The 14,790-nt window shown below is 49.0% G+C and overlaps 1 protein-coding gene across 2 annotated transcripts in view; it reads left to right on the top strand.

Moving 5' to 3' along the window:
* Positions 1–14,790, top strand: part of MST1R (macrophage stimulating 1 receptor) — a 45,203-nt gene that overhangs the window by 18,125 nt on the left and 12,288 nt on the right. For both annotated transcript variants that reach the window (XM_083155844.1, XM_083155845.1), the window contains exons 2-13: positions 1,757–2,674; positions 3,339–3,684; positions 5,127–5,315; positions 5,413–5,535; positions 5,615–5,785; positions 6,846–7,024; positions 7,105–7,243; positions 7,504–7,643; positions 7,893–8,060; positions 8,669–8,747; positions 11,461–11,685; positions 12,654–12,800. In XM_083155844.1, coding sequence (XP_083011970.1) covers positions 1,848–2,674; positions 3,339–3,684; positions 5,127–5,315; positions 5,413–5,535; positions 5,615–5,785; positions 6,846–7,024; positions 7,105–7,243; positions 7,504–7,643; positions 7,893–8,060; positions 8,669–8,747; positions 11,461–11,685; positions 12,654–12,800 — 2,733 coding nt within the window. In that variant the 5' untranslated portion in view covers positions 1,757–1,847. The remainder of the gene's footprint in view (positions 1–1,756; positions 2,675–3,338; positions 3,685–5,126; positions 5,316–5,412; positions 5,536–5,614; positions 5,786–6,845; positions 7,025–7,104; positions 7,244–7,503; positions 7,644–7,892; positions 8,061–8,668; positions 8,748–11,460; positions 11,686–12,653; positions 12,801–14,790) is intronic.

Raw genomic sequence — 14,790 nt, 5'->3', positions numbered from 1 at the left:
CACGGCACCCCCGGTGCCCCTCCCGCAATTCACGGCACCCCTAAGCCCCTCTTTAGTCCCCCGTATAATCACACACCCCTATCACTACCCAGCTTCCTGCTCTCCTGAACCGTAACTTCCACCACTGGGGAGTCGCTGACGCTGTTTTGCCTACATGCCCCTATCATGCCTCATAGCCCAGCCTCCTGCTCTCATGCACCCGAACTCCCACCCAGTAGGAGGAGACACTGACTCAGGGCCACCATCCTGTACTGCCACGCTGGACCCTAACCCACTGGCAGAAGCTGCACAGTGTCTCCCACCCTCCTCTTTAGTCCCCCTTATGCCCACACACCCCTATCACTACCCAGCCTCCTGTTTTCCTGTGTCGTGACCTCCGCCAGTGGGGAGCCGCTGACTCAGAAACACCCTACTATACTATTGCACACACACACACCTAAACAACATGCACACACAGCCCCCCCCCACACCCACAAATGTCACTGTACCATCCACACTATCAATGTACATCTTACTCTGTAAACGCTTTTTAATTAAACAAAACAATGCACACCCCCTTCCACATCATATGCTCTCTATTTAACACATTTCACCTATAACTCAAGTTGCAATACAGGCATCTTACATACAATTCCAACCATCTTTCTCATATACAAATGTTCACAAATTAAGGGGGCGCAGCCCCTTACGACTGTGTAAAGAGCGCCCGCAGGGCGCAATGAATCACCTAGTATATGTGTGTATATGTGTGTGTGTATATATATATATATATATATATATATATATATATATATATATATATATATATATATATATATATATATATATATATATATATATATATATATATATATATATATATATATATATATACAGTATATATATACATCGTTAACCTTTTGTATAACCTTGTGTTTGCAATAAAGCAACCTATTTTGCATTGAGAAAGTCTCTGAGTGCCGCCTTTGCCATCCTCCATATTGTGGACCTACCAGGGCCGGTGGATGGCACCAGTGCAAGTTGCCACTGGAATATTTTTGCGGAGTGCCAGATTTTCTGTGTACATTATCTATCTATCTATCTATCTATCTATCTATCTATCTATCTATCTATCTATCTATCTATCTATCCTCTCAGAGGAGTGGTTACAGATGCAGTGGCCGGACATGTCAGGAGCTGGCGTGCGGTGGGTGTTACATGTCCCAGATGTTACAGTAGTTAGTGGCCTAGTGCCGGATGTTTTAGTCGTCAGAGGCAGCGACTGGAGCCTAATTCCCCCAATAACTGGCTCCGTTCAGTATAGTCCCAGGCCCCCGTCAGCGGATCACATCGCCGTTTATGGGCTGACGTTCCCGGGAGAGAAGTCTCTGGATAATGTGTGAGGGTTATGATAAGTGTGTGATTATTTTTGTCCAGGATTGTGAAACTGTCTCTCTGTAAGCATGTTCCATGAGCGGAGGAATGTGTATCTTTTTTCCAGCATGAGGGTGCGACGTCTCAGCCTCCAGCACACATGTAACGTCTTGTCCGGGAGCCTCCTCTGTAAGCTGTATCCAAATGATGGTGAGGGGTATAGTAGCCAGGGAGACCCACAATATGTTCATTGTATTCATGTTACAGGTGTGCGCCACCCAGCAATCTGCGCCCATCATCATCATACGTCATTCCTCCCCGTCTGCCCCTGACCTGTGTGGGTCCATACATGTGTGTGTATATATACCTCTGTCTGTATACTGACTCTGTTCTTCCTGCACAGGTACCACAATATGGACGCTGTGCGGTCTTTGCTGTGTCCACCACTGAGGTGAAAGCAGATCCCCCTTGGGCTTCCTCTCCATATATCCATCATGTGGAACATTCCCAGGCTATTATTTATGCTCCTCCTTGCTCGGGACACCTTGTCATGGCAGTGCCCGGTCACATCCTACCCTACTCTAGACCCAAATGTCCCCTACCAGTTGCCCACCTTCACCGCACCAAGTACTATACAGAATGTGGCAGCCAAAGAGCTCCTGCTCTTCCTGGCCATCACTAACCACCTGTACGTCCTTAGGGGCACAGACCTCCAGCTCATGCAGGACCTCATCACTGGACCCACCAACAGCTCCCACTGTCCCCTCTGCTCCAAATGTAAAATGGGCAGTGCCCTCTCAGACCAGGCGGAAGATACCGAAAGCAAAGTTTTGGTGGTGGACCCCATGGAAAACCTTTTGTACAGCTGTGGCTCTTCTCTCCGAGGTCTTTGTTTTCTGCATGAATTTGAAGACTTTGAAATAATGGACTCCCACTGCCTCTTCCGGGGACAGGATAATTCTAATTCCTCCTGCAGGGACTGTATAGCTAGCCCCCTTGGGACGAAGGTCAGGGTTATGCTCCACATAAGGAACGTTTACTTCTTCGTGGCATCCACGTTAGACTCACGCGGGACCGATAAATATAGCACCACGTCCATGTCCATAAGGAGGCTCCTCTCGTCTCAGGATGGCTTTGCAGGAAACTTTCACTCGTTGACTGTCCTCCCGCTATATATGAACAGCTACCCCATACATTATGTCTACACCTTCAACACTACAGACTTTGTCTACTTCCTGACGGTTCAGATGGAGAGCACGGAAACCAGGAACTACCACAGCAGACTGATCCGCCTAAGTGCCAAGGAGGAGGAGATGAAGAGGTAAGAGCGGTGCATGTGCTAGGCTGGATCGCAGAGCTATTGGCGGATATGCAACATGGTCATGTGCCAAGACCTGGTGATGACACCTTGACTTTAGATCTGCACTCTCTAAAATCTCAAAAGGTTATCATATAGTTATTGCAGTTTAAACAGGTGAGTCCATGTGTTGTCTGCCTAGGGCCTCGTTGTCATCACTAAATGGCCCCTATGAGGCTGGCAAATGAGCTGTGAAAGGAAGCTGATTGTCTTTTTTAATACTTAAACTTCTCACTAGGATGATGCTTTGGGGCGGTTGGCTTGTGCTGACCTGGGTAGTCCTATGCCCTTGACTTGAACCTTTAGTGTTGGGGACCTACCAGACAAGGTCACCTGGTCATGGTTGGAAGGCCCATGTGTTAGGCCAAAATTATACTAAGCACCTGAAATTTACAGTCTTATATTGCAGAGTTTGTCATAATTATTCTGATTAGCGTGTTTAGTATGTAGAGTGTAGCTGTACACCAGCAGGCTTCAATGACTTTATTATAACCAACTTGTGTAGCACTGAGTAATGGCGGGTTGTCCATAGACCTGAAGGGTCTCCTGTTGATCATTGTATCTCCAGCACTCTGTACATTCACATCTCCCTGTATTAATGGCTCTTTCTCTGGGCGATCTCTTCTAGTTATCGGGAACTGGTCCTGGACTGCCGGGTTGAGCAGAAACGCAGACGCAGGTCAGAACCCCAAACGTTCAACATTGTGCAGGCGGCTCACGTTGTGGCCGTGGGGAAGGACCTGGCTTCTGAGCTGTCTTTGGATGCTGATAATCTTGTGCTGTTTGCGGCCTTTGCTCAGAGCGAACCCCAAAGTGCAACACCCCGTAAGAAGTCCGCCCTCTGTGCCTTCCCCCTGAAATTCATTGACTTGTCCATCAGGGATGGGATGAGGAAATGCTGCAGTATCGCGTACAAGGAGAAGCTCCAGAGGGGACTTCGCTACTACCAGACCGAGACCTACTGCCCCCAAAACGTAAGGACCAGGGCCAAGAAGAAAGAATTATGGGTAAAAGCAGGAGCCCTACATAACAATAGGTGGTGGCGGTGGTGGGGGTGTCAGGTCCAGAGACAACAAGGAGAATTAGAGCAGTAAGATCATTGTAGACAGAGGGGCAGGTGGCATGACTCAGTGTAACTGGGGTGGGACTGATGGACTGGTATAAATGTAGGAGCTACACTGTATATCCGGCTTCTCCGTCAGACCCGACTACTTCTCCGTCTGTAAAACAAATAATGCATGCACTACATATACAATGTATACAGGTGACTCCCATGAGGTTACCGGGTATCAGTCACTATTGCCCTCTAAATGCCCAGATATATTCCAGTAGCAGAACAAAATACGAAGGACCCACTGGGGCTGATCCAGTTAGCTGCAAGGTTCTGGGGTGTGTTACCTGTCCGCTCATGTTGCGGCCGTAGCATCCTGTGTTACCTGTCCGCTCATGTTGCGGCCATAGCATCGTGTGTTACCTGTCCGCTCATGTTCCGGCCGTAGCATCGTGTGTTACCTGTCCGCTCATGTTCCGGCTGTAGCATCCTGTGTTACCTGTCCGCTCATGTTCCGGCTGTAGTATCATGTGTTACCTGTCCGCTCATGTTCCGGCTGTAGCATCGTGTGTTACCTGTCCGCTCATGTTCCGGCTGTAGCATCCTGTGTTACCTGTCCGCTCATGTTCCGACTGTAGCATCGTGTGTTACCTGTCCGCTCATGTTCCGGCCGTAGCATCCTGTGTTACCTGTCCGCTCATGTTCCGGCTGTAGCATCCTGTGTTACCTGTCTGCTCATGTTCCGGCCGTAGCATCGTGTGTGAACTGTCCGCTCATGTTCCGGCCGTAGCATCCTGTGTTACCTGTCCGCTCATGTTCCGGCTGTAGCATCCTGTGTTACCTGTCTGCTCATGTTCCGGCCGTAGCATCGTGTGTGAACTGTCCGCTCATGTTCCGGCCGTAGCATCCTGTGTTACCTGTCCGCTCATGTTCTGGCTGTAGCATCCTGTGTTACCTGTCCGCTCATGTTTCGGCCGTAGCATCCTGTGTTACCTGTCCGCTCATGTTTTGACCGTAGCATCCTGTGTTACCTGTCCGCTCATGTTCCGGCCGTAGCATCGTGTGTTACCTGTCCGCTCATGTTCCGGCTGTAGCATCCTGTGTTACCTGTCCGCTCATGTTTTGACCGTAGCATCGTGTGTTACCTGTCCGCTCATGTTCCGGCTGTAGCATCATGTGTTACCTCTCCGCTCATGTTCTTCACTCCTTTCTGCCGGCATGTCCACAGTTGCAACGGGAACTGCTTGTGATGGGCGCACAGGCACCACACCATAGCAGCCTTTCGGCTAGCTGGTTCGGGCCCGCAGAGTAGCCGCACAGCGACTTTGTTCAAATCTGTTTATAAACCAGGGTCTGTTTCCCCAGGTGAATGAATCTGCGCCGGTCCTAGACCGCAGCTGTTGGAACGTGCCCACGCTGGTAACCCCACCCATGACCCGTCTGGACCTGTTTAGCGGAAAGATGAATGGTACCTTGCTCACCTCTCTTTACGCCACCGTCGAGGAACCATTAACCATTGGACACCTGGGCACTTCTGATGGGAGAATGATACAGGTGAGCAGTCAAGCAGACCATATATACAGTATGGGGGTATATTTATATTGGGGTACAGTGCTGCAACCATTGTGACCCTGTTACTCCCCACACCCAGGTAATACTGCAACGCAACAGCAACCCTCTCGTTCTGGCCAACTTCTCCCTAAGCCGCAATGACTCTGTGTCACCTGAGGTCACCCGCATTGGGGACAATTTGCTGTTTGTCACTGGGAACCAGGTGAGTGGAGTTTTATGGTGGTGTCTGCTAGAAGGGGGTGATGCTGGAGAAGGGTCCCCATGTCTGACTCTCCCTACAGGTGACAAAGGTCGGTGTCGGAGGACCCGGGTGTCGCCACCTCCTTTCCTGCAGTCGGTGCCTGCGTGCGCCGCTTTTCATGGGGTGTGGATGGTGTCGGAATGGCTGCAGTCGGGAGGAGGAATGTCAGGGGGAATGGAACCAAAATATCTGCCCTCCGAGGATTGATGAGGTAGGAATCTCTCCGCTGCCTCCTATATAACCACAAAGTGAGCTGCATAGTAGATGTTCTAAGCCATGGGGAGAGATAAAGTAGCAACTGTTCAGCTCCTAACTGTCATGTCACAGGCTGCATTTGAAAAATGCTGGTTTTCAGCCGGTTGGCTGTTACTTTATCGCTCTCCAAGCCTTAGTGCATCTGCCACTTACATTCTTAAAGCCAGAGAGGCTCTTGTAGAGTTGGACACCAGCATAAAATGCAGCGAGATAAAAGCTGCTTTCCCGCTTGTGTGCTGAACTGGTGCAATAGTAACACATGCACCAGGTGGGATGCGGTCATTTGGTCTACTGCATTATGGTAGACAGTCATTAGGTCGAATCCATTAGGTCGACATGCTAAAAGGTCGACATGACTCTAGGTCGACATGGGAAAAGGTCGACATGATTCTAGTTCGAAAGGTCATTAGTTCGACAGGTCATTAGTTCGACAAGGTCATTAGTTCGACATTGTCTATGTCGACATTCACAAGGTCGACATGGAGTTTTTCACTGTTTTTTGAGCCAACATGTGCCGACAGGCGGTATTTCATGCCCTACCATCCACTAGGGCGTGGTGGGAGAATAAAATAGTGTGCCGAGCGTAGCGAGGCACCGTGCCCGACGCATAGCGAGCGCAGCGAGCGATGCGAGGGGATGCAGTGCACTTTAAACTGTGTCCATGTCGACTGTGTTGACATTCAGGTAAAAAAAACAGTGAAAAACCCCATGTCGACCTTGTGAATGTCGACATAGTCAATGTCGAACTAATGACCTTGTCGAACTAATGACCTGTCGAACTAATGACCTTTCGACCTAGAATCATGTCGACCTTTTCCCATGTCGACCTAGAATCATGTCGACCTTTTAGCATGTCGACCTAATGGATTCGACCTAATGACTTTCTACCATAATGCAATAGACCAAATGATCCCAACCCCACCAGGTTTATGCCAGAACCAGTCCACTCCTATGTCCCAGCGTTCCGCAGTCTGCCACCAGCTCCACGTTTTGTAATATCTTTATCTTTGCTGCAGTTTTATCCCCGTATGGCTCCGCTACGTGGCTCTACCACCATCACCATTTGTGGGTCAGATTTCCAGTCTCACCAGGTGTACAATGGACCTGCCAATGCAGAGATCACCCCGCAGACTCACACAGTGACCGTGGGACCACGAGAATGCGTTGTGGACCCTAAGAGGAGCGACAGGAGAAGGTAGCAGACGGATAGAGCCCACATCTAGGGCGCTGAGCTCCACCAAAGTCACCCTATAACCGCTTCTCTTCTCCCCGCAGCCTTGTCTGCACCTTACAGACTGGTGGGCCCCCGGATGCCGCGTCATCCGCCAATGTCACCGTAATAATCAATGAGAATCAGAGAGACTTCAACTACTATATCGCTGGCAGCAGCACAGCGGGTGGCTTCAGCTTTGTGGTACGGAACCTACCTGTAATGGAAAGTGATACGGCTATTGTATGTGGCTCCTCCGCCTGTGTCCTGTCTTCTGCACCTTTACATGGCAGCTCCGTGGACCCTGGTTCTGTGTCCAGCCAGGAGATGTGTCGGAGATGAATCCCACAGAGACCACAAAGTGATACAAGATGTGTTAGACACAGACCTAGTCGTTTGTAATGTAGGGTGGACACAGAGCTGGCCCATGTCCCTGATGTCCCCTTATCTGTGTTCCTTCGCAGGAGCCAGTTCTTACGTCCGTGTCTCCATCTTTTGGACCATTGGTTGGAGGATCTAGACTGACGCTGAAAGGACAAGATCTGGTTGCAGGAGAGACCCAGCGGGTGTATTTAGGAAACATGGAATGCCCTATGGACAATAAGTGAGGACTTTAAATTCAATACACACCGTTGGTACTGGAGGGGAGGATTGCATGTGGGGAGGGGGGGTGGTGGGTGGGATCAAACTTAGGCAGTGAGGGGGAAGATCACACGTGGGTGGTGAGGGGAAAGATCATAGAGAGGAAGATAATGTGGGTGTTGAGGAGTCAGTGGCTATAGTCGGGGGTGCATTGTGAGTCTATGTAGCTTCATGGATGTCTAGACCTAAACATCTATTTAATTTCCCTCAGGTCTTGTCCCAAAGGGGACCTTTGCTGCGTTTCGCCACCGGTCGCCTCCGTTGGACCCACAAATATCTCCTTGTGGCTGGATGGAGTCCAGACTTACTACCCCCAACCGTTCATTTACAAACCTGATCCACGGGTTGAGAGCATCCAGCCACTTTGCAGCTTGGTTAGGTGAGTACCTGACCGTACTGACGTCACACAATACAAGCTGTCTACCCCACTTGGCTGATTAGCTGGTATCAGAAATTGGTGAGGTGTGTACACAATCGCATAACGGGAATTAGGATGAGACCGTAGAGACATACTAATAGTTGTGTTCTATAGGTCATGGACTAGTACACCGCACATATTGGGCATCACTGGGTACCGACATAACTCCATCACCAGCCTATAACCGACATTCATTCCTCTCTACGAAACTCATTTTTGTGTTTCATGGGTGCACCTTTGTGTTTTTGGGCTGAGACAATTGTCCTACAAGAACCTGTAGATGTTTGGGCAGCGACAGGCCTTTGGCTCGGGTGAAGCGGTGGATTCCATCTCCTCCTGTGTAATATATTTTTCCTATAAAGTATTGTAGAGACATTGGAACATGATAAATATGTTCCCTTAGAAAGGGCCAAATTATCTGGAAATGTCAGGATTAGTTGGGTTGTAAACGTGGCCAGACTTATGTATTGAGATTCCCAGCAGAACGGGGAACGGTCACTGGTTTGAGAACTTCCAGCCATAGTAAAGTGGCTTCTTGATTTACAATCCCAATCCCTTGTCTCCTACAGCGGATCCTCCCTCACAATTCTGGGGGCCAACCTGGATTCAGTGTCCAGTGTAACAGTCTCGTATAAAGGCATGAATAAGGTCAGAGCTCCATTGTGTGTTGTGTCTAATGTGTCGCTTTGAAATCTCCCAATTATCTCAGAAGTGATCAGCAGGCCCATACATACACCATTCAATTACTGTTTTAGCCATGTATATTGCTGCCAGAGATCAGTGATTGCGGGGCCATTATTGTGGCAGGCTGACTCCCCATTATGTTATTTGTCATTTTGTAAAATAATTACTGGCCTACCCTGGTGTCTACCCAGTTCAACCCTGGTGTCTACCCCACCCATATCTCCCGTTCAACCCTGGTGTCTACCCCACCCATATCTCCCCAGTTTAACCGTAGTGTCTACCCCATCCATCTCTCCATATCGTCCCAGTTCAACCCTAGTGTCTACTCCACCAATATCTCCATATCTTCCCCAGTTCAACCCTGGTATCTACCCCACCGGGATGCGGTCAATATACCAGCGGTCGGAATCCCGACCGCCGCAATGCCGGCACTTTGTCCCTCTATGGGTGTCCATGACCGCCGGCATATCATACCGGACCCACCCCACCAAAATCTCCATATCTTCCTAGTTCAACCTTGATGTCTACCCCACCCATATCTCCATATCTTCCCAGTTCAACCCTGGTGGCTGCCCCACCCATATATCCATATCTTCCCCAGTTCAACCCTGGTATCTACCCCACCAATATCTTCATATCTTCCTAGTTCAACCTTGATGTCTACCCCACCCATATCTCCACATCTTCCCAGTTCAGCCCTGGTGGCTGCACCACCCATATCTCCCCAGTTTAACCTTGATGTCTACCCCACCCATCTCTCCCCAGTTCAACCCTGGTGTCTACCCGACCCATATCTACATATCTTCCCAGTTCAACCCTAGTGTCTACCCCATCCATATATCCATATCTTCCCCAGTTCAACCCTGGTATCTACCCTACCCATATCTTCATATCTTCCCAGTTCGACCTTGATGTCTACCCCACCCATATCCCTCCATATCTTACCAGTTCAACCTTGATGCCTACCCCACCCATACCCCTCCATATCTTCCCAGTTCAGCCCTGGTGGCTGTCCCACCCATATCTCCATAGTTTAACCTTGATGTCTACCCCACCCATCTCTCCATATCTTCCCAGTTCAACCCTGGTGTCTACCCGACCCATATCTCCCCAGTTAAACCATGGCGTCTACCCCACCCATATCTCCACAGTTTAACCATGGCATCTACCCCACCCATATCTTCCCAGTTCAACCCTGGTGTCTACCCCACCCATATCTCCCCAGTTCAACCCTGGTGTCTAACCCACTCATATCTCCATATTTTCCCAGTTCAACCCTGGTGTCTAACCCACCTATATCTCCATATCTTCCCAGTTCAACCCTGGTGTCTACCCCACCCATATCTCCATATCTTCTAAGTTCAACCCTGTTGTCTACCCCACCCATATCTTCATATCTTCCCAGTTCGACCTTGATGTCTACCCCACCCATCTCTCCCCAGTTCAACCCTGGTGTCTACCCGACCCATATCTACATATCTTCCTAGTTCAACCCTGGTGTCTACCCCACCCATATCTCCATATCTTCCCAGTTCAACCCTAGTGTTTACCCCACCCATATCTCCATATTTTCCCAGTTCAACCCTGGTGTCTACCCCACCCATATCTCCATATTTTCCCAGTTCAACCCTGGTGTCTACCCCACCCATATCTCCATATCTACCCAGTTCAACCCTGGTGTCTATCCCACCCATATCCCCATATTTTCCCAGTTCAACCCTGGTGTCTACTCCACCCATATCTCCATATCTTCCTAGTTCAACCCTGGTGTCTACCCCACCAATATCTCCATATCTTCCCAGTTCAACCTTGATATCTACCCCACCCATATTCCTCCATATCTTCCCAGTTCAGCCCTGGTGGCTCCCCCACCATTATCTCCCCAGTTTAACCTTTGATGTCTACCCCACCCATTTCTCCATATCTTCCCAGTTCAACCTTGATGTCTACCCCACCAATATCTCCCCGGTTCAACCCTGGTGTCTACCCCACCAATATCTCCCCAGTTCAACCCTGGTGTCTACCCCATCCATATCTCCATATCTTCCCAGTTCAACCCTGGTGTCTACCCCACCCATATCTTCATATCTTCCCAGTTCGACCTTGATGTGTACCCCACCCATATCTCCATATTTTCCCAGTTCAACCCTGGTGTCTACCCCACCCATATGTCCATATTTTCCCAGTTCAACTCTGGTGTCTACCCCACCCATATCTCCTGAACATCCCAATCCAACCATGATGTCTACCTCACCCATAGCTCCAGATCATCCCAGTTTAAACATGTGTGCCACCCAGGTTAGGAGTTTTGTCTCCATAGTCCGCTTAAATCTGTTATCACCTGGGTTTCCACTCCATAAATGAAACCGGAAACAGCACGGCACTGCAACAACTCCTTTCTCAAAAGGAGAAAACCAATACAAATCCTCTTGAGAAAGGGGTTGCCCCGAAATGAGCCGTTGAGGTTCAATAAAACCACTTTGAAGCTGCAGTGTCGTGCTGTCTCCTGTTTCATTTATGGAGTGGAAACCCAGCTGTTTCTGTATTTCAGCAATGGCATGCAGGCCACTTTATTCCCATTGTGGGTTGGGTAGTGCCGGTCCATACTCTTTTATATATAATTATATATATATATATATATATTATATAATATTCAGTCACCCCTTCTGTTCCGCAGGTCTGTGGCGGGGTCTTCTCCTCTGATCGTATCGTCTGCAGCACCCCACAGTTAAATAGTACAGAGGCGGAGCGATTTCCAAGGAAGCTGAGTGTGCTCCTGGACGGATATATATATAACACTCCTAAAAACTTTGAATATATTCAGAACTATGTTGTTCACCCTTTCGAAAATGAGGAGAGGCGCTTCCCGCTGAATAAAGGGGAGACGGAGATCGCGGCACATGTAAGACGCTGGGGTGTGAGCAAATACATGCATACTACACAATAGGATTAACAATACATATAACAAGGTATACAGCAGACATTATTGGGGGGGGGGGGATCACAAAATAATATGATGTTATCACAGGATCAGTCGGTGACCTGGTGCCTGGGGGTGTGGGGCGTCGGTGTTCAGAGGCCCGGTGTGTGCCAAACAGTGGGCCCCTATCTGTACCCACGTGGTGATGGTCGGACATGTTGCTGGCACCACATGCTGTGATCTAGGCAGCGGTAGTGCCCATTTGTCCTCATATTGCAGCATAACTACCCGGCTGCTGCACAATAATTACAGACAGAACATTCATGAAAAGATTCTTTATTACTTTAATTAAATATTATATTTCGGTGGCTGTTTAAATATTTATATTCTGAATCTATTTTTAACTTGATCACTAACGGTAAATGAAATCCGGAGCCTGAGTCGCCATATATGAAGAGTTCCGATAAATTGACCCTCTCCTGCCCAGGTGCGTGTGGCCGAGGCAGCGGCGCTGGTCCCCGACATCACACTGTACCCCCCTAATAAGGATACACAGAGATAAATGGCCGCTAGACCAGGCGGGGATAAGGCACCGATGTGCGACACACTGGGCCAGATGTACTAAGCTTCAAAAGTGATAAAATGCAGAGTGTTAAACCACCAGCCAATTGGCTCACAGACTGTTTGAAAAATGAGAGGTAGGAGCTGATTGGCTGGTGGTTTATCCCTTTACAAGCTTAGTACAACTGGCCCAGTGTGTCGCACATTGGCGTCTTATCCCCACCTTGTCTACCGGCCATTTATCTCTGTGTATCGTTATCAGGGGATCAGATAAGCTTAGTACATCTGGATTCCATGCTCATACACAGAATAGCGTGTCTGCCGTGGGGCGAGGAGCGACCGCGGGGCTTACACCAGTCTGTGGCTAATTCTGTCTTCTCCCCATGCAGCATAAAGCTCTGGAATCGGCAGCCAGATGTTTTAATGTCTCCATGACCATCGGGGGCCGAGAGTGTTACCCCAAAGTGCTGCAGAATGAGGTCACCTGCAGGATTCCCAAGGATATGGTCATACCGCCAGATGGCGCTGTGGTACAGGTACAGACACTGCATACTGCCAATGCTAATCTGCCTCTCACACACGCATGACCTACCAGAGCTTGTGTCATCCTATGTACACCATTACATGTGTGTGCTGGTAGCTTCTGCTCTGCCGTGTATCATCTCCCCCTGCCTAGTGCCTCACCTTGTCCTCAGGTGTATATGCCCTCTGCCTAGTGCCTCACCTTGTCCTCAGGTGTATATGCCCTCTACTTAGTGCATCAACCTTGTCCTCAGGTGTATATGCCCTCTACTTAGTGCATCAACCTTGTCCTCAGGTGTATATACCCTCTGCCTAGTGCATCGCCTTGTCCTCAGGTGTATATATCCTCTGCTTCGTGCATCACCTTGTCCTCAGGTGTATATTACCTTTGTCTAGTGCCTCAATTGTCCTCAGGTGTATATAACCTCTGCCTAGTGCCTCACCTTGTCCTCAGGTGTATATAATCTCTGCCTAGTGCCTCAGTTTGTCCTCTGGTGTATATAACCTCTGCCTAGTTCCTCACCTTGTCCTCTGGTGTATATAACCTCTGCCTAGTGCCTCACCTTGTCCTCTGGTGTGTATAACCTCTGCCTAGTGCCTCACCTTGTCCTCTGGTGTATATAACCTCTGCCTAGTGCCTCACCTTGTCCTCAGGTGTATATAACCTCTGCCTAGTGCCTCACCTTGTCCTCGGGTGTATATGCCCTCTACCTAGTGCATCGCCTTGTCCTTAGGTGAATATATCCTTTGCTTAGTGCTTCACCTTGTTCTCAGCTGTATATAACCTCTGCCTAGTTCCTCACCTTGTCCTCTGGTGTATATAACATCTGCCTAGTGCCTCACCTTGTCCTCTGGTGTGTATAACCTCTGCCTAGTGCCTCACCTTGTCCTCTGGTGTATATAACCTCTGCCTAGTGCCTCACCTTGTCCTCTGGTGTATATAACCTCTGCCTAGTGCCTCACCTTGTTCTCAGGTGTATATAATCTCTGCCTAGTGCCTCACTTTGTCCTCTGGTGTATATAACCTCTGCCTAGTTCCTCACCTTGTCCTCTGGTGTATATAACCTCTGCCTAGTGCCTCACCTTGTCCTCTGGTGTATATAACCTCTGCCTAGTGCCTCACCTTGTCCTCTGGTGTATATAACCTCTGCCTAGTGCATCACCTTGTCCTTTGGTGTATATAACCTCTGCCTAGTGCCTCACCTTGTCCACTGGTGTATATAACCTCTGCCTAGTGCCTCACCTTGTCCTCTGGTGTATATAACCTCTGCCTAGTGCCTCACCTTGTCCTCTGGTGTATATAACCTCTGCCTAGTGCTTCACCTTGTCCTCTGGTGTATATAACCTCTGCCTAGTGCTTCACCTTGTCCTCTGGTGTATATAACCTCTGCCTAGTGCATCACATTCCCTGGTGTATATACCCTCTGCCTAGTGCTTCACCTTGTCCTCAGGTGTATATAACCTCTGCCTAGTGCTTCACCTTGTCCTCTGGTGTATATAACCTCTGCCTAGTGCTTCACCTTGTCCTCTGGTGTATATAACCTCTGCCTAGTGCTTCACCTTGTCCTCTGGTGTATATAACCTCTGCCTAGTGCATCACATTCCCTGGTGTATATACCCTCTGCCTAGTGCTTCACCTTGTCCTCAGGTGTATATAACCTCTGCCTAGTGCTTCACCTTGTCCTCTGGTGTATATAACCTCTGCCTAGTGCTTCACCTTGTCCTCTGGTGTATATAACCTCTGCCTAGTGCCTCACCTTGTCCTCTGGTGTATATAACCTCTGCCTAGTGCATCACATTCCCTGGTGTATATACCCTCTGCCTAATGCTTCACCTTGTCCTCAGGTGTATATAACCTCTGCCTAGTGCTTCACCTTGTCCTCTGGTGTATATAACCTCTGCCTAGTGCTTCACCTTGTCCTCTGGTGTATATAACCTCTGCCTAGTGCTTCACCTTGTCCTCTGGTGTATATAACCTCTGCCTAGTGCCTCACCTTGTCCTCA

Source organism: Crinia signifera, chromosome 8, assembly GCF_055691185.1.
Source record: "Crinia signifera chromosome 8, ASM5569118v1, whole genome shotgun sequence".
Taxonomy (NCBI): Eukaryota; Metazoa; Chordata; class Amphibia; order Anura; family Myobatrachidae; genus Crinia; species Crinia signifera.
The sequence above is the reverse complement of the archived record's forward strand: the minus strand, read 5'-3'. Positions and strand labels throughout refer to the sequence as shown.